The 21,469-nt window shown below is 37.4% G+C and overlaps 1 protein-coding gene across 1 annotated transcript in view; it reads right to left on the minus strand.

The window, feature by feature from the left end:
- LOC149845389 (pyruvate kinase isozyme G, chloroplastic-like) overlaps window positions 1–21,469 on the minus strand; it is a 90,748-nt gene that overhangs the window by 48,887 nt on the left and 20,392 nt on the right. The window contains exon 3 of the mRNA XM_089995729.1: window positions 11,579–11,744. Within this exon, the coding sequence (XP_089851855.1) occupies window positions 11,579–11,744 (166 nt within the window). The remainder of the gene's footprint in view (window positions 1–11,578; window positions 11,745–21,469) is intronic.

The following is a 21,469-nucleotide window of genomic DNA, read 5'->3' on the forward strand; positions in this document are numbered from 1 at the left end:
CCCAATTAATAAAATGAAATAAAACACTAATCTAGAAAGAAAAGAAAGGCTTAAGTGCTTCGAGTCTTCTTGTCCCTTCCTGAGGTAATGTATGTTTTCTTGAACTTTTGCTTTTCTGAGGGCTCCCTGAGCTTCCCTTGAAGGGACCTTTTAGGGCACAAAAAGGGTTCTACCGCACGTTCCAATGCTTCCCTGCAAAACACAAAAACAAAGCATTACGACGAAACTAAACAAGAAATTAATACTAATGAGTAAAAATATTCAGCAAATACAAGATTTCAATTAAGTAACTAAACTAAACATGAACAACTTATCTATCCTAACACTAAAACACAAAATTTTAAAACTACCTAAACAACCAACTGCATAACAAACTATGATATTCTTTAACAAATTCACTAATCAAATAAATTAGATCAACTCGAATCCAACTAAAATAACAATTTGATGGATGAATTAAAAAATGAACACAATCAATCAACAATCTAACTAAGACATATCAACAATCTAACTAAGACATGGCTATACAATTGACTAAAGCTTTAACTCAAATGACTAAAAACGTGAGATAAAACACGACAATATGATAGACTAATTAATTATAGCAACATGAATTAAAATGGCTAAATTACCTAGCTAACAACTAAGCAAAATGTGAATTGACATAACTAAGATATATTTAATTCAGCTATTCAAAGCAAACAAATAAACTAAAATATTAAACAATATAACTAATAACAACTAATGACCTATTGAACCAAGTAGTCAACTATCCTATTGACATTAATTAATCTAACATATTGAAATAAACTAACGTCACACACAAATACAAATTCCAAACTGACCTATTCACTAACAATTAAACTATTTTGCCTATGTAAACAAAACAACATAAACAGCTAACTATCTTATTGCTAATGAATTAAAATTACTAATAGCATAAACAACTAATTTGTAAAGAGCATATGCAATGAAATACTTAATAAACAACTAATGGAATTATCTAACGTAGGTAATAAACAAATGCTGAATAAAAACTATGATAGAAACGTTACTAAATAAGAACTAACACAAACGCTAACACTAAATAACACAAAACGACTAAACCTACTATAAAAAAATTTGCTGACTGAAGAACCGACTGAAAGTAAGTATTAAAACAGAGTGAATAAAAAAAAACATTGAACTAGATGTTAAAAATTAAGATGCACGAAACGGCTGAAACGCTATATGCTGAAACGATTGAAAAGAAGGACTACCGACTGAATAAAAACTTTGTAAACACAGCTATACTGGAGGACATGACCAACTGATAAAAAAAACATAAAATGGAACTGAAAACGATTAAAATATTGCTTGACTAACCTATACTAAAAATCAACAACCTAAACTATATGAAAATCAATTAATCTGTAAAAAACGTTAATGCTACTGAGAGTCAACACTATGAATGAACACAAACCCTATATTAATCTAACGATCTACATGCACGTCAAGAAGATGAAGACACCTATTTTTTTTCTTTTCAGATGTTAAACTAAGCTAACTGGATACGCTGATGGGGATATGATGAACTGATCTAATATACTAAGCTATGCCCCTACATCTACAGAAAAACAAGGTCTATGAACGAACTGTTGAGGGTTGCCTTCAACAGAGGGGTTGGGGAGAGAGCGGCCTCTCACGATCTATGCCCGTCACGCTACACACCTTGATGATAGACAATGAAGAAGATTCCGGTGAAGATAAATGGTAGAGGAAGGAAAGAAAGAGAGAAAAAAAAGTAGAATAAAGAAGAAGAAGAAGAGAGAGAGGGGAAGAATAAAGTGGCTGGAAGGAGAGAGAGAGAGAGGTGGGAGGCGTGAATTCCAAAGAGAGAAACCCCTTTCTTCTCTCAAACATCTAATTTATAATGTTTTAATTAGGTTTTGGAAATTTTTTCAAGAGGAGTCTGTATATTTTTCAAATATTTCAAACAACTTCATTTTTTTGAAAGTATTTTCCAAAAACTTAATTAATTTCTAAAAAAGGCTCATAAAGGGTTTACATTGCTCAATTTAATATCTGATAAAAAAATTTGAAAACCTTCGCAAACAAGCATTTTTTAAGCAATTATTGACATGATCATGCATGAAAAATATATGAATTTATGTGTAGAAATTATGCATGATCATTAAACATATAGAAGTTTCATTATTCAATTGCCATAATTTGTTGCTTCTAAGACAAGAAAAACAATGAAACCAAACAATACACAGAAATGGTTGCTTCCGAAGTTAATCATGTTAAAAAGTGTTTATAATTATATATAATATAATATATTTTATTTTATATTATGTTATATATAATAGTTTATATTTATTTATTTTCCTTTTATTTTTGTATTTCTTTTTGTAATTTTAGGCTAGTGTAGTTCATATTGAACTAGACTCAAAACTAGTCAAACCTTTGACTAGTTTTGAAATAGTCGTTGCTACAATTAGAGCCGTTGGACTAGCTCCAACGACTCTCTTGAGTCTCCTTTAAGCCTTTCTCTCTCCCTCTCTCAATGTATATAAATAGGGGCGTTTTCCCTCTCTTTGTATTAATGATTCTTAAGCATTTCATGTGAATGAAATAAAGTTTATTATTTTAGCTTTTGTGTTCTTCCATTTGTACCATTTTGTGGGTTATGATTATAGTGTCTTCAATAGACACCTATTACAAGCATTTGCTTTCATGAAATATCCTCGTTTCCTTGCATGGTATCAGAGCTTGGAAGCTTCTAGATCTTGGAGAGTTGCCACCTCGTTTTTTGTGCCTCTTTAGCAAAAGTTGATTCATCTTTTTGTTCGCAATTCAAGTACTTTTTTTAAGAAAGAAGACATTTTGGAGGATCGTTAGCTACACAAAGATCGTGATTGTGCTCTTGTTATTTCATTTTTTTCTCATTTTTCTTTTTCTCTCTTATCATCTCCCTTTCTTGTAAAAATGGATTACAATGATAAAGTCACCATCATGCCCGTAAAATTAAATGATGTCAATTATGTGATATGGCCTTCAATCATGAAGCATCACATTTGGGGGAAAGGGTTGTGGAGAATAGTAAATGGTTCTGATTCAGAACCTAAACTAATTATCACAAAAATTGAAAATGAGAAACAGGTGCCTCTCACTGAAGGAGAGAAAAATAAGGCACTAGCCACTTATGAGAAAAAGTTGAAAGAATAGAGAATAGGGCATGCCAAAATCACGTCATAGCTAATTAATAGCGTTGACATTAAGAAATGTTCTAGTTTAACCAAATTCAAGGATGCCAATAAGGCTTGGGAATATCTTAAAAATATTTATTCCCTTAAACGCATTGCACATGTGCAATTTGCAAGATAAATTTCGGACTTTGACTTAAAAAGATAAAAGTACTAGAGCATATTATAACGAGTTATCCGAACTTTGGGAAGAGTTGGCTCTTCTTGAGCCAAAGTGGCATTATCCCGAAGATATCGAGCTTCACCAAAAACTAACTCGATATAGAACATTTTTACCAATTTATAAATGGATTGAGGCCGGAATTTAAAACAACCAAATCAGCCATTTTACATAGAGGAAAAGTTTCCTCTATTATTGACACTATTGAAGAGCTAACTATTGAGAAAAATAGGCTCAAGAAGAATACTCCAAAGAATGAAGAGGATTTCGTTGTAGTCGTATCTAGACCGGGAAATTATATGCACACTTATAGGCCGTCTAATTTTGGTAGGCAAAATAATGATTATGACAAAAAAAGTCATTTGCCACCATTGCCATGAACCGGGAGACTACAGGACTCAATATCCTAAATTAAAGAGAAGAAAAGAAAAGAAACTTGCATATGTTTGTTCATCACAAGAATCGAAAGATCAAACCAATCAAGATGCACCCGTATTTATGGAAAAATTAATGAAAATCCTTCAACCTCTTCTCAAATGAGCGTTTTCCTCAACTGAAGCCTCAACCGAAGCAGTTGTCTCATCCTTCTCCGATCCCGATAACTTTCCTTGGCTCCTTGACTCTTGTATTTCTTTTCACAGGACTCCAAATATCAATAGTTTGTCTGAATGTCTTAACAATAACTCAAGTGTGTCAAATGTTTTCGCAGCTGATGGTATATCTCTTGAAATAAAAGGAATAAAAAATTTTGAAAACCTTCAAAAATCCAAAAAAAAAAAGTATTCCAAAAGTTAGATATATTCTCAAACTAAATATAAATCTTTTATCTCTCTCTCAAATATCTGATTATGGGTATAACATCTCTTTCTCTTCACATGGCTGTTGGGTACAGGATCGCCTATCAAGAAAGCTTAATGAGAAATGCCATAGAGGAGGACTCTATTATATCAATTTTTTGGAATTACCCAAGAATGCCTTTAGTTATAACGTTCAGAAATTGGATTTGAATTTATGGCATAAACGATTTGGTCATCCTCATATATCCAAAATCCAACACTTCCCAAGTTTAGGAAAATTTTGTAATTCTGAAAGTTTGGTTTATAAATATTGTATTCTTGGTAAAATGAAAAGATTACCATTTGATGATAGAACTTTTGTTTCATCTAAACCACTTGAGTTAATACATTCGGACAATTGGGGTCCCACACCAATCATACCAAAAGACGGATATGCATATTATATAATTTTTGTTGATGACTTTTCTAGGTATACTTGGATCTACTTCCTTAAACATAACTCAGAGGTCTTTTCGCATTTTCAAACATTTCACAAAATAGCTAAAAATAAATTTCAAAATGATATTTTCATTTTTCGCATTGATTCATGAGGAGAATTTTTGTCAAAAGAATTTAAAGACTATTTCAATTTACCTAGCATCATACATCAAAGATCTTGTCCACACACACCACAACAAAATGGTTTTGTTGAACGAAAACACTGACACACTATGAAAACCACTAGGACTTTATTGATAACAAATCAAGTTCCAAAAGAGTTTTGGGCAAAAGCTGCCCTAACTGCTACCTATCTCATTAACCGAATGTCATCTTCTTCTTTGAAAAATACAACTCTAATTGAAAAACTTGTCAAATTATCTCCTGATTACTGCAAATTGAGAGTTTTTTTATGCAAATGTTTTGTCTTCACCAACAAAAATGATACTCTTCCTCCGTGCCATTTCTTGAGCCTTCTTAGGTTATGCAGATAATCAAAAAGGCTATAGGTGTTTTGATTTTAAAAATGCAAAATTGTATGGATCAAGAAATGTATCATTCTTGGAAAATAAAAGTTTTTTTTATTTTAAAAAGGCCAAAGAAGTAACCGAATATTCCTTTTTGATAGATTTGACTTCGAAATCTGATGGATGTGACTATGAATACGATCTAGACGATGGTCAAACTACTATTGATTCTAAACATAATGTTGCTAATAAAGAGCAAACGCATAGGGACACCAGTTTACTATACTCAAAACGTAGAGAATCCAATCTTCCATATGCATTGAAAAAATATTTCAAACCACAAACCGAAAGGTCATCCAGAGTTTCTAAACCTCCCAAAAAAATTGTGTCCTACAAATCTTTTTCACACACATACAAGGCATTTATTGCATTAATATACTCATACGTAGAACCTTCATCATATACTCAAGCCATGAAGGCATAATTGGAAGCACTAGAAAGTGCTAACACTTTGACTATTCAAGATATTCCATAGGAAAAAAAAACCTATAGGTTATAGGTGGGTTTATAAAGTTAAAACCAAGAGTGATAAAACTCTTGAAAGATATAAAGTCAGATTAGTGGTCAAGGGGTATTCGGTATTCCCAAGAGTATGGCATCGATTACGAAGAAACTTTTGCTCAAATTGCCCGAATAACCACCATCAAGACACCGAAAGCCTTAGCCTCTATTAAAAAATTGCTCATATTTCCAATGAATGTCAAAAATGTTTTTCTCGATGGAAACCTAGTTGAAGAAGTTTATATGAAAGCACCACCTGGTATTAGTATTCCTAAGGGTAAGGCTCTTCGTTTAGAAAAGGCTTTTTATGGTCTTAAATAGGCACCAAAAGCCTGGTATGACATGTTTAGTCTTCTTCTTCTTTACGTGGATGACATGATCATCACCGGAGGCAACAAACAAAGAGTTGAAAAGATTAAAAAGTTTCTTAAAAATCATTTTGAAATGACTGGTTTAGGTTTATTGAGATATTTTTTAGGAATTAAAGTTGATTATTCCCCTTAAGGTTATTTATTATCTTAATCTAAGTTTGCTTTTAATAATGTTTTCAGGTCTGGAATTACAGATGATAAGAGACTGGATACTCTAGAAGCTGTCAACATCAAGATGAAAATTGATGATAGAGAACCTCTTTATGATCCAACTCCTTACAGACAGCTTATTGGAGCATTTTCCTATCTTTTCATTAATAGACTTGATATAGCACATGTTGTACACACAGCTAGTAAGTTTCAGCATGCTCCCACTTATGTTCACATGAGAGCAGTTTTGTGTATTGTTAGATACATCAAGTCTTCCCTTCCACGAGGTCTTTTCTTGTCTATTTTATCTGCATTAGATTTAATTGTTTATACTAATACTAATTGGGGAGGTGATCCCAATAACAAGCACTCAACCACTGGTTTTTGTGTTTTCTTAGGTGAATCCTTGATTTCGTGACAGTGCAAAAAGCAACAGCAAGTCTCTCTTTTGTCCATCGAAGCTGAGTACCGAGTCACGGCCACCACAACAATGGAGGTAGTTTGGCTTAAAAGATCGTGATTGGCTGACATGGGAGATGAAGTGACACAAGCTTCACGCATGTGCTGCGGCAACAAGAGTGTGATCTATATTGCCAGCAACTGAAAATTTCATGAACGTACCAAACATATTGAAATGGATTGTCACTATGTCAGAGAGGAGTATCCACATGGAACCATTGATCTGCCATATATTACATCAAAATACCAATTAGCAGATTTCTTCATCTAACCTCTCGTAGCTCCTAGATTTTATTTCCTCTTAAACAAACTTTTGTTCATTATACCATTAGTTTTAGGGGGAGTGTTAAAAAGTCTATATAATTATATATAATACAATATATTTTATTATATATTATATTATATATAATAATTTATATTTATTTATTTTCCTTTTGTTTTTATTTTTGTATTTCTTTTTGTAATTTTAGGCTAGTCTAGTTCATGTTGAACTAGACCCAAAACTAGCCAAACTTTTGACTAGTTTTGAAATAGTCGTTGGACTAGCTCAGTCTCCTTTAAGCCTCTCTCTCTCTCCCTCTCTCAATATATATAAATAAGGGTGTTTCCCCTCTCTTTGTATTAATGCTTCTTAAGCATTTCATGTCATGAAATAAAGTTTATTATTTTATCTTTTACGTTCTTCCATTTATACCCTTTTGTGGGTTATGATTATAGTGTCTTCAATAGACACCTATTACAAGCATTTGTGCTTTCATGGAAGATCCTCATTTCCTTACAAATCCATGACCAATGAGAAACGCTCCCCAATTTTCTCTATTTCACCCATTGCTTTGCTGCCCTTCTCCAATTATTTTGCTTCTTCACCAACACCATTCTCCTTGTGTAAAACCCATGAAAAAAAATTCGGACTCAGGTCCGATAACCCATTAGGGTTATAACACCCAACGCAGGGGGCACGGGTTTTTAAACCCCTCCCCCCCCCCCCCCCCCGTGTGTTGCACGCCCCCTTACGAAAAGGGAAACCCTTTTAGGGTTTCCCGAATCACACCACCCCCCTTCCATTTTACGAAAAAGGAAACCCCTCTGCGGTTTCCCTATTCGACACCACCGAACTCTCTTTAAATCAGTGCAGAAGGGAGGAGGGCTTCCATCGTCTCCTCCTCCCTCTCGACTCCTCTCCTCTCACGTTCCCCTCTCGGTTGCGCCTCCGACGAACCCCAGAGGCACCAGCTCCCTGGGTGTGACTGCAACCCCAGCGTCGCCTCCTCCCTCTTGTTGCGCTCAGCGCCGCCGTCGCCGACAACCTCATAGGTACGCCTCCATCTCTCTCGCTCTCTGTTTTCTTCTTCCTCTATCTTCTTTCTCTCCTGTGTTTCCCTCTGCAGCCGAAGGGCCAACAGGAGGCTGGCAATCCATGTTGTTCCCTCCCACTCTCTTTGTGGTTGTCTATTAGGTCGGCAGGGGACTGGTGGCCCCTGCCGCAACTTTTCCTTCCCCCTGAGCATGCCGAAAGGCCAATAGGAGGTCGTCGGCCCCTGTCGTGCCTTCCCTCTCCCTTTTGTTGTCGGAGGGCTGGCAAGAGGTCGGCGACCGCCTGTTGTGCCCTCCCCTTCTCTGCCGCCTCTCTGTTTTCGGCCGACATGCAGGGGCGATGCCCCTGCCTGATCCCCCTTTTCGGTAAGACCAACGAGGCAGTGTTGTGAGAGGCGTACGCCTCAGTACCTGAAGCATACGCCTCAGAGGCGAGGCGCACGCTCAAGGTACTAAGGCGTTGCTGTGATGCGCCCCTCATCAACCTCCGACCAGTTGTGACCACCGACCACCGGAGTTGCTGTGCTGCAGCTGCTGCTCAGTCTTCTCCGACCACCGGACGACCGGCATATCCCTCGCTTCCGTACCAGCTAGGCGGGTGGTCCTTCTCTTACTGCCTCCCCTCCCACCCCTTCACTTCCATTCTAGTTGTCAGAGGCGAAGCGCAGGCTCAACGCCTCGCTTCGCCTCATCGCATTTAACAACCTTGCAACGAGGGCTCCGCTTGTCTGGCAGATGCAGTTAGTGCACTGTCACCTTGTGTTGGGACGTTGTAAGTTCGAATCCCAAATGGTATGATTGTATAGCTGGTCAGAGTTTGCTTAACCTCAGCCTTCAGGTTAGCCGAGCAGGTCTGGGTTCGCCTGGTTGTCGAGCCCACACATGTCGCCCCCTACTTTCACTGCATGGGGTCGACACCCCCTGTTTCCCCTTGACCGGTCAGCAGGCAAGGACGATGCCCCTGTCACTGCTGCCACCTTCTTTCATGTGCTAGGTCGGCAGGGGCCGATCCCCTGTCACCCTGTGTTTCCTGGTAGATCGGCAGGGGTTGAGCCCATGACGCCTCCTGTGTTCGTCAGCGAGACGACAGGGGCCAAGCCCTGCCGTTTTTCCGCCTTTCTGGCAGGGGCCAAGCCCCAGACTCTGTTTGCGATAACAGAAGGTTGGTAGGGAACTAAGACCCTGCAGCCATCTGCCTTCTCTGCCGCTGTGACCTATCCTCAGGTAGAAGGCAGGCCCTTCTTGCGTATGTTTACGGCAGGCAGGGGTGCAACCCTACTCCTCTCCTTGTGGATTGGCGGGCAAGGGCGGTGCCCTGCCTTTTCTTTTTCGTTTGATGCCTACTAAGTGTTCCTCGTTTACGCAGACCGCACCAGGTCCCGCTTGTGCTCCACGGCCTGAGCTCTGCATCGCTAGGCGCACGCAGCGATGCAACCTCCCGAGGTAGGGGAAAGTCGCACGAGAACTCTGGATGAATTAAATAAAGTAGATGAATCTTAAGATAAGAACAACTGATATTTTCATGCATGCGTACGTGTAGATGAATATAACTGATGATGGCATGTCTTTTACTTGTATTAATTAGCTAACTATGCTAGTTAACTACACACAATGTTATTTACATCTTGTGTTGTCTCTTTCCTTAAGTTTAGATGTTCTTTACATATGTTACTCAGATTTAATTTCTCGCAATTACAAATGCTATTACTGCTTTCAATGAAATAAATTGTTTATCTTGTAATGGCCTACTTTATTTATTCTACATTGTCTATTTGTGCACCTACCAGTTTGTTATGAAACTGACCCATTTCATGGGCATTTGACGAGTAGGACTTTACAGGCAACCGATGGCACGATGCAACATGGCTCGAGATTTATCCCTCTTTCTGTTGGCATCCTGGCTATTCTCTATAAGTAAGATTGGTTTGTAAGCTAACGTGCCCATAATTGTCAATTTGTTTTTTTCTCTAAAAGAAAATTGCTTCCGCTTACGATTTGAAAGATCAAAATCCTGAACTTTGAAAGATTTTCTCTAAATGTTTTCAAAATTACAAGTTGAATCAACACCATCAACCGTGCGTGGAACCTATGAAACCGCACTGTTAGCTTATGTTTTGCATCCTCTTCATCTCCTCATGTTTCACCATCCCCATGCCCTGATTCTTCGTCCTTCCACTCCAATTTTTCCCCCTCCTTCGCATAAACCTCTTCATCCTCCACCTTCCCAAACCTTAACTTCGCCTCCTCCATATGAACTGCTTCTTCCATGGCTCCAAACTTTTCCTCTTACCCTAACTCCCCAACATTGTTCAAATCCTGAGTCTCCATCTCAGATTCTCCATCTCTACCTCATGTTTTGCAGAAGCCATGCCATCAAAAACCAACAGCTACCAAAGACCCTCCACAGAGAACTCAAGTTTGACCGGTGCAACATCACCAAAGACAGCAAATGTTCAACTCCACAGGTAGGCTCATCTTCTTCCACATCATTTACGACAGCCTTGGGCTAGCAAGAGCGGTCGCCGGAGGTAATGTCAATGGAGAGGAAGGGAGGGTGAGAGGAGAGGGAGAGTCAGTGAAGGTGAGAATGAGAGGAGAGTCAAGGGTACACCGCAGGACTCTTAAGAGGTTTGTTTGATGTGTCCCCTTGTCCCAAGACTTCCAACACCGCAGGACATAATTTGTGTCCCATGTGTCTAGCGTTTAACTGTGCACGCATCCCGCGGGATGCACAATCAAACACACCCATATCTCCTTATGTCCAAATTTTACAAAACTACCATGTCATGCCAAGAGTGCCAGTCCCATAGTTGTGCTTGTGTCTATATGACAAATAAACAAGCAAATGAAAATCAAATTCTAAACAAGCTTTGGCCATAAATAGGTGTGACTTAACATACCCTTGGAAAAAAATAACTAAAAACAAATGACTTGCTACATATTTTCATGACTTCTAGGATACTTGAAATTCTGAAAGAAACAAATCAAACCACAATTCTCATGGATAAGAAACTTTCATATATGGAATTAAAGCCTAGGCAAAAAGTAGCCTTCTAAGACAGACCCATCTAAATCAACTTACTCATATTTGTCAAGCCCAAATACAAGGTCCAATTGACTAGAGAAATCTTAATTATTAAACAGTTCATCCTAGTAATCTTGATCAAGATCGCTCAGACTGCTCAAGACAAGATTTAGTCCTGACTAGGCCTGGTTAATTTTAGCCACACTGCATAAAACATCATCAATTCAAACCTGAGTTGCTAAGAAAAGAGCAATCTTTGATTGGGAGAACCCCGAAGTGAAGACCTAGTTTTACTTTGCAAGATTACTAAGACCATTCAACCAAGACATGATTGACTTTTCTTAATCTCACCTGACATGTAATGAGTTGACTCAGGGATTTTCCAACTCACCAGGCGCTCAAAGACTTGGACTTTTCCTCAATATTAGTCATGCAAGTATGAAAACACCTTTAAGTTTTAACAAATGTTTTCATTATAATACATACTAGAACTCTCTTGCATAAATCCACAGAAACAAATCAACTGAGTGATAGGATAAAAAATCATACCATCAACCAAGAGTGTATCCCCAACTTCCACATCATTCACAAAGTCATCATAATTTACACTGACAGTGTCTTCTGAGCCGACACCTCTTTTTATCGTGAAATTGAACTCCTGGCCTGCCTTAAGCATGATAGGTTGAGGCACATCTCCACTTCTAACCTCAGGACCCTGAATCATGATTTCAACACTAACAGTCAAATATTAATCAAGGAATTTAAAGTGGACAGGAGGGGAGAAAGACAAATTTGTCAAGAACTATAAACTTCAGTTAGGATTAAGAAAAAGATGGCAAATAATAAAATGAATAATATAGTTCACCTGCACTACATGACCTAAGAATGTCAAGTTTTAGAATTTGTATCCTGCAAAGCTTTTTAATCAACATCAACATCAAATGCAGTATTGGTTCAATGTCATCGTTTAAAGATCACAAATACGCAGTGAAATATCCAAATAGAAAGTGATGTACATTCCCATTCCCACTTTAGACTAGAACAAGAGATGAAGCAAGGATCATAACCAAGAATTTATAAATGTAAATTATTGTATTCATTAGGAGCATGCTCAATATACATATACATCATTCTTAAGGATGGTAGATGAGAGAGGACATCTAATATCAAATATGTGTACTCCATATACAGAAAGCATCTGACATCCTTTGAAACCTCATAGTAAAACCAACAAAGAGAGTTTATCCCACGAGACGCTAGAACCATGAAGAATAAGCAGACAAAGTAAGCCAATTGAGTATCACGGCAGACATGCTTAAAGATATAACTGCATCTAAACATTGCTCTTGAACATCATCTTGTTGTGATTGGACCACTACAACAAAGAAATGCTACTACTAATGTATAAAGCATTTTTGCTGTCACAGGATAATGACGATTGAGATGGCTCCCATGTTAGCAAGAAGATCACAAAGGCATCACACTCTATGTTAGACTGGCAGTAAATGTCTTACCCCCATAGTGAACTACCCTAGTAGAAAAAAACGTCATAAGTCGTAATATTTTTCAAATGCAAACAGATAAACAAATGCATAAAAGATACAAAAGATGGCAGATTGCAAATCAACTAGAATATCACCACCTACGTCACAAAAATACTCCATTTTGGCTTCCGTTCCATATCCCCTTATATGTTAGTCATGTTTTAAATTCCATAAAAATGGTTGCATCCCCGTATCCACAGCCGTATCCGTGTGACATAGACCAGAAACAATATTTTATTATCCCACTAGCTCTGGTGGCAAACATCACTTAAAGACACACAAGCACAAATCAATGACATTCATAGCAACATATTCATTTATATAAAACATAAGGCTGATTATGTTTCCTACAGTACCAAGAGACAAGTAGTGATCTAAAATAAATAAAACTCAATGTACACAAACAACTATATCACCACCAAACCTAAAAGACACAATGCCCATGGCCGAAAACAAAAACTACATCAACACCAAAAACAATATTTCCATATTGCACTAGCTCCAACTGCAAAGGGGAATAGAGGATAAGAGCCCATGATATGAAGGTGTAGCCATGATCACAACCTAAGAGCATGCTGAAAATATGGTGTAGTCATGATTTATGAACACAACCTAAAAGCATGTCGAAACTGGTAGTATCATGAGCATGAGTAATACCTGAGTATATAATGGTGAAAAAGGTTTGCTATCCAAGTAATTGCCAAAAAGGAATAGCAGAAAATGGATTCTCTATGAATATGATGCATCTCCGTATTCAACAGCTCTGGAGCATCAATCGGTGTGTAATCGGTTACATAAGATTGGGCATTGAGAAAAGTTAAACTTTCAAAAAAAGCATTTCACATAAAAAAATCAAGGCCATGAAATTGAAATCCCAAGAAAATTATTCCAAATGGTTTGCCTGTTTCTCGTAGAGCTACAGAGTGAACCAGGAAAAAGGGAGAATTTGCAGCCAAAATGGTAATAAACCAATCCCTATAATATATTTTTCAGTATATATTTAGCCATGTCCCCAGACCCACATTTTTTGGAATTGTAGTGTCGCACCCTCCGTACCTACACCCGTACCCAGGTGATGTAATAACCGTGATTTTTCGCTAATTACTTTTGTTTATAAAATAAAATAATGTGAAATATGCAAAATGGAACTGGGATCCGCAATTCGGATCCAAAACCCATAAAGGGGTATATATATAATTAATATCATATATGTTTATATGTATTAAAAATAATAAAATAATAATAATAAATATTTAAAATAAAAATATAAATCTAACACAAGGATCCACAGTTGGATCCATTTGGATCGAACTTATGGATCCATATCAAATGGGTGAGACGCAGACCCAACTCGGGGTTGGTTTCCGGGTCCCGGGTTTGGACCCGGGCCGCACCCTGTGAAACGAACAAAAAAAAAGCTTAAGTTAAAAGGGGCAAGGGCCTGTCCGATAAAAAGAAGGAGATTTTGTGTTAGGGTTCCTTCAGAACCCTAACGCGATGGATGCAAGGGGGAGGGTCGTGCGCAGCTGTCGGGGAAAGGAAGGAAATCTCCTTCATTTCAGAGAAGCCTCCCTCCTACAAAAGGGAGTCCCGAAGCCCTTTTTCTCCCCCTCTCGTTCTTCTCTCTCTCTCTCTCCTTTTTGCCCTCCCTCTCGAAACCCTTCGCGGCGCCGGAGAAGACGAGGTCGGTGGGAGCGGCTTTCCCTTCGCTGCAGCACTGTCGAGGCTCGGCCGACATTCCTCACGCTGCATCAACCGCCTCCAAAGTGTTGGCTCTAAGGTACGGGTTCCCTCTTGTGAAAATGGATGAGAAATCGAACCCCGGTTCGATTTTGTGCTTTTTTTGGATGGAATCCCTGGAAAAAGATGGGGAAACAGGGTGGATCGGTTTCACGGCAGACTCAGTCGACTGGGTCATGACGTATATAAAAAAAATGTGGCGTTAGGTGTTTGGGCCCAGCCGACCCGAAGTCGGCTGAGCCTTTGGGGGATCAGCCCCAGCCGACCCAGTCGGCTGGGCTGCATGATGGACCCAGCCGACTGGGAGGGTATGGTTATATGCCAGACACAGTCGACTGGTTGGCTGGGTCACGTTCCTTGTTTTCAAAAAAAAAAAAAAAATGGGTTATTATAAAATATATATATATATATATATATATATATATATATATTTTGTGGTTGTTCAACCTTGACAGCACACACAGGCCCGGACTGGGGCCGGTGCATGGGCTGTCAGGCCCACCCTAGCTTGGTGAGACATGCCCGGCCCAGTCCGGCCCTTGGGCCAGGCTGGGGTCGGCCTGGCAGGGTGGGTCAGGCCCGACCCAGCTGACCCTAGTCAGCTGGGCTTGCTGGTAACCCCAGCCGGCTGGGTAAAAACCTTTAAAATATATATTTTAAGAGTGTTGTGAGTGTGAAAATCTCTACAAAAAGAGATTGTGTGTAACACCACAATACAAGAAATACAAAGAGTGCACAAAGTCACAAAGGAGACCATTCACAAGTCTACGAAGGCACGGATACACATGCACAAAAGCATGAAACAAAATGAACTTCAATTCATAAGTTCCCAAGAGGGGCTTTACAAAAGCATTGTTATTGCATATGCACTCACAAAAAAGGATGTGTTTACAAGGGCCACTAAGGCCTATTTATAATGCAAAAAGAAGCCACAGGGTGCAGCTCAATATGACTGTTGGGGCAGCTCCAACAGCTATATGGAGCTGTCCCTTTCACAACAGTCAAAAAGAAAAAAAGTGTAAAAAGAAAAAGGTGTAAAAGTAAAAATGTTAGCCAATTAGGGTGGCTGACACCTATTGAGTAAAAGGACTGAAATACCCCTGATGGGTATTTCAGTTTACAGTTAAAAGAGACATAATATTTTAACAGTGCTTTCTGTGGGAAAAAAAAAGGAGGGAAAACCCCAGCCAACTGATAGTTGGCTGGGTGCAGGCTAAATTATAGGCCCAGCATGAACCAAAATTTGAGTGTATATATATAGATATAGTGTGTGTGTGTGCTACCTTTGCATATTCCAGACTCTTGCCATTATAAAGTTTCTTACTATGTGCTTGCTAGAAAGAAGTTTTCATCCGCTTATGATTAACAAGTTTTGTGTGAGCAATATTAACTACATGGGTATTTTGCGAATATGTACGAATCTGAAATTTTAGGTCATGCTGTGTGTATGCAGTTGCACAAAAAGTCACGTGAAAAAGAGAGTCATGAATGAAAGCTTGCATGCGATGTAATTAGTTGAATTAAACCATGCAGTTGCCATGAAGCAATGCATTGAAGGAAGCCATGTAATTGACATGGATGTGAATCAAATGGAAGCAATAGATAAAAATATGCCATTAACATATCTATGCATAGTAAATGAAAGCATGTCATTGAGTTCAGTACTTGCATTACATGAAAACTTGCACGTGTTGCTATCATGTAGGCTAAACATAAAAATGCTTTAATTATTCTTGGTTCACGAGCATGGTTGAAATTTTCCTATATGAATGTGCATCTAGAAGCTATGTGATTTATTTCATTATGTGGCATGTTGTTATTTGTTTGGGGTGCAACGATGATCGTAATGAATCATCGTGGGTTTGGTAGGCAATGAGCTTTGGCTTGCTCTTTCTTTAATCATCTCAAATGCATCACAAAAATCATATTTATTTTTATTGCATTATGCTCACATTGTTCTATGCTTTTCCGCGGGCGGTGGTCTAAAAATGACTCTCGCAGGGGTAGATGCGAGCTTTTGCCTTTTTTTTGCATGCTGAGTTGCAAAACTTAAATTTAATAAAAATATAATAAATAAGAACAGTGTAACATATATGAAGTGAGATCTCTCATCGAAATAATGGGCATCTCATAGGTTCTGTTTTGGAGAACCACGAGGATACAAAAACTCCATGTGCTTTACTTTGACCCCTGAACCCGATATTGAGGTTCTTTCACCTAGTCACAGTTTTAGGGAGAGTCTGTCACTTTACCTGGGGGTGGTGTGTTCGACACAGCTGTTGTTTTGGTATACCAAGGAAGTGGCACTTGTGGGTGTAGGTTGTCCCTATTGTCCTCGACATTAAAATGGAGGTCTAATATTTCGAAGGTGATTTGGTCGAGTGTTAAGTTTAAAACAAGTAATAAAATACAACTTGTGTGCTAAGCTACCCTGGGAACCTAACTTGATCTCGGAGAAATTATACCCGATTGGTGTATCCGCGGGCAACGGTAATTAAACAGGATAACTTAAATTGTATGCATTTAATAAGGCATGCATATGGAAAGAAAAACTTTAATGAAAGACTAGAAAGTGTTCGTGCATTGCACATAAATCATGCATATTACTGTTATACATTAGATCATGCATAATTTACCTGTTCCCTTAATTGTTACATGTTGGTGGATGCAAGATGTTTAATTTCTAATGCGTGTTAAATGTCCTACTTTCTTAAATCGAAATTTCTGCTGTTGATTAATGTTCTTTCATACTTAATAAATGTTGCATGAATGCTTAATTGAATTATGTAATTATCATAATTGCATTCCTCTGAATTATTGCATAAAATCGTATTGGTGTTCTTTATGCTCATTTATTTTCATTAGAGGGATTTGTACGGAGAATTCTTTGGATTTCTGACCCCCTCTTTTTATTGTCTTTCGCAGCCGCAGGGGATCAATGAAACGACTGGCTTCTTCGAGAGTCACGAGTGTCACGCACTTGCTAGACTCATCACAGATTGACAGCGTAACTCAGTTTTCTTTTATTTCATTTTTACTTCATTTAGTTGATATTGCACTCTGAATATTTCCTTTGTGCAATTGTCTCGAGACTTATCACTCATTATATCAATAATGGTTTGGTTGGTTGTTTTATCCAATTGGGAGTGAAACTGTAAAGGCCCCGAGTTTCTGGGAAGACTTCCGTAATGGTTTTGAAAAAAAAACGTATTTTCAAAGGGTATGAGTTGGGGTCGTTACAGGTGACATAGGTCTAGCATGTCAATTCTCTATAGCAAATCCATACCTAAATTAAGTTGTCATCAACAGTGAAAATCAGCCTCGAAGTATTAGAATCAACTCCACCAACAAGATGTGAGATGTGAGAGAAAGAGAAGAGAAGACTTGGAGGCTAAGGGATGTCCAGCAATAATATGTTAAGGTTGGTGTCTCAAGTATATATATTAATGACAAGGAGAAAGGATAAAATTGCCCTTGGTACAATGAAACATATTACACACATTACATACAGCATTGGATCTCTAAATTTGATCTGTATCCATGACCCATATTCCTAACACGCCCCCTCAAACTAAACATGGGTGAGAACCATGGATAGTTTGGATTGTAAGTGTCAATGCCTACTTATGATGAGATCCTTTTGTAAATAGGTCTGCTACTTGATCTTCTCCTCTAATAAATAGTGGTTGGATTTCCTTTGCCTTCAACTTTTCTTTGACAAAATAGTGGTCTATTTTCACATGCTTCATTTTTTCATTTTGAACCAGGTTTGCAGATTCAACTATGCACTCAATACAACAATAATCCTTATATTTCTTGATCCATGCAACTTTTGTGGCAACTGCTGCCATAGCTTGATACTCTGTCTCCGTGGTTGAGCGTGCAATAGTTTTCTCAGACCCCATAGCTTGTTACCAATCTTCTCGTAGAAGGATCGTGTGCCCAATCAGCGTTAGAATAAGCAATGATTTTGATTGTAACTTTGGGACTTACTTGGGTTGGTCTAGCATAAACAAGCTCATCTAAAAGGGTACCTTTAACGTATTGAAGGATTTTGTAACGACCCTAACAATTACCATCTTAATCAATTAAAAATTCTTTACATAAAGACAGTTATGCAAATCAGCATGCAAAAACAATTTCAAACCACTACCCTAACAATTCAACAGTGTAATTAATTTTAGAAAAACCAATATTTTCAAAAATCATTTTGCAATGCATAAACATTTTCAGTAACACATGAGCAACACATGCTCCTGGCCTACATAGGCCCATTAGTGGTTCACACGCAACCACTATTCAATCTCATAAATAATTCATGTCATTGCAAATTTTCAGTGAACATAAATCACACACAAATATATAAAGCTATGTCCACAATGCACAATCATTAATACATATTTTTGGCAAATGAATGAATGTAATCTTACTAAATTTATCACACTAGCCAAAAACCCAACTTTTAGAATAGACCAGTTTCAACATCTATTCATCTCAGATTTAGATGAATATACAATACTGATCAGATTCCACAATTTCAACCAAAATCAGAGGTTGCAACATAGTAAATCACATGACTGAATTTATGCATAACTTGACTAAAACAGAAAGTCAAACATAACATGCATAACCACATCATTGGATAAAGAATCATACATCAAAAAGTTTTTTGCATGTATAACTGCAGCACTATATATATATATATATATATATATATATATATATATATATATCAATCTTGTTGTAGATACACATATATATATATCTCCATAGATATATATGTATATGCTGCTTAATGTATGGAATTGTATCAAATCAGTGTCCATATAACAGTTTAAGCACACAAAACGCCATAAGATCATGATTAGATCAACGTCAGACTGTTTTAGTTTTGCAGACTGACACATGCTGATAAAAAAACAAAACGTAGATTAAATTTCCAAGTTTACATCCAACAGATCGAGCTTCAATCGGCATGTACCTTATTCAAAAATAAGGAGACAAACTATATTTAACAAAAAACAGAACTCAAGTCCGTTTTAGTCTGGCTGCAAACCCTTTTAACAAAACTCGGGTTACCTAATCACATTAGAATTTTGTTTGCATGCTGCTAGATCAAATCCTTTGTCAAACCTAACACCAGTCCAAATCAGATTGTAAACATACCCTTCTTTTTAAAAAAAAACATTATTAAGACTGGTCATCAGGAGACAATACACTACCAATCAAGCAAGGTGCCCTGATACACACCAGAACGTGAAGATCAAGCAGTATGCAAAAGAAATCAGTACCCAGCATGCTCATATTTACTGACACACCTAATGAATCAAGCATGCTGTTAAACACACACATGTCAAACAATAGCTAAAAAAAATCTGAACAGCTACTGAATTATATATATATATATGCAACAATCTGATCATGCAGAAAAAATTATGTACGCTGGTCTGAACATAGGAAAAGAAATCTGATCAGATCTTAAACCATATCAAACCCTTCTCAATCAAACAAAAATTTGTTTATGCTAAAAAGAAATCGTCAGTGTAGAACTAACAGCATATATATATATATATATATATATATATATATATATATATATATATATATATATATATATATATATATATATATATATGCTGAAAAGCAAGATCAACTCAATCAACATAGTCCCAGATTTGATAAAATTGATAAATCTGTATAAACATATATAGATTTGATTTCTCTCTTAGGCCCATACTTGATTTAGACCACGCTATTTTTCACACTCATCGAAACAAAAAGAAAAACCCGTACCTTAATTGAAAATTCGCGAAAAACTTAGAGGAAGAAGGAGGAGACGTGGCAGGCTTCTTATTCTTCTCTTTCTTTCTCTCTTTTCGTCTCTCTCGCTCTATTCACGTTTTTCCCTTCTCTTGTTTTTTTTTCTTCTCACTTTCCACTCTTTCTTTATTTCTCTCTCTATATATCTAGGGGGACGGTTTCTAGAGAGAGATACTCTCTTTCCTCTTTATAATTTGAGAGGCCTCTAGAGGGGGGTAACACCCCCTTCTAGATAAGGAGGGGTAGAGTTCTACCCATGGTAGAACTCTACCTCTACCTCTACCTCTACCATTATCTTCTACTATTTTTATTTTTATTTTTATTTTTTTAACCTGTGGAATATTCCATAGTAGAGGGGACGCCTCCTTCTAGAGGATCAAGGGATAGAGTTCTACGGCAGGTAAAACTCTACATCATCATTTCTCTTTAAATTCATATTTATGTTTTTAAAGTTTTAATTCTTTTTAGTTTTAAAAAGGGATGGATGGACTGTGGGTCTGGGTTGGACCCATGATCCAATTCCATTATCCAATTTCAATTGGATCTCAACCCAGACCGGGTACTAATCAATATGGATCTTGGACTGGGTCCATATCCATATTAACATCAATCCAACAGAGTGGGTCGAGCCCGATCCACATCGAAAAAGACCCAAAAATAGAGGTCGATCAATTTAGAAAAATGTATTTTCTGACCCAATCGATATTCGAATTCGATAAAACAGATCTCCTACAAGATCTACGTTCCGAAATGGATCTAACTATGGTCTTAGATGTATTTCACTTTTGAATTTTGCCTGAATTTAACCTAAATTTAATTCAAATTTTGCTTGAATTTAACCTAAATTTAATTCAAATTTTGCTCGAATTTAAAGGTTAAAAACAAGTAAATTCGCAGATTTTTCGTATAATATAAGGATCTTATTAATGGGCCCTAGACCATGCCCAGACCTATGTTGACGTCAGCCCATATTTAAATATTTTCCACAATTTTGTCATATTAAATATAAATATTTAATTAAAATTATATTTTAGAGCTTAAAAATTATGAGATATTACAAATTTTCCTTACCGCTTCCATGTGCTTCACCTGAGATTTGTGCATGAAGAGTGACACTTGGTTTACTGAAAAGACCACGTCAGGACGTGTAAAGGTAAAGGTATTATAATGCTCCAATGATGCTCATGTATTTTTCTGGTTCACTAAAATCAACATCTTCAGAAGAAATATTTCCCAGATGAGAATTCATTGCCATGGGAGTGTGCATAGGCTTGCATTGTAGCATTTCACTATGTTTTAAGATGTCTTGAGCACACTTTTGTTGTGACAATATCAA

This window comes from Nuphar pumila, chromosome 2 (genome assembly GCF_984573655.1).
Source record: "Nuphar pumila chromosome 2, dmNupPumi1.hap1.1, whole genome shotgun sequence".
NCBI classification, from domain to species: Eukaryota; Viridiplantae; Streptophyta; class Magnoliopsida; order Nymphaeales; family Nymphaeaceae; genus Nuphar; species Nuphar pumila.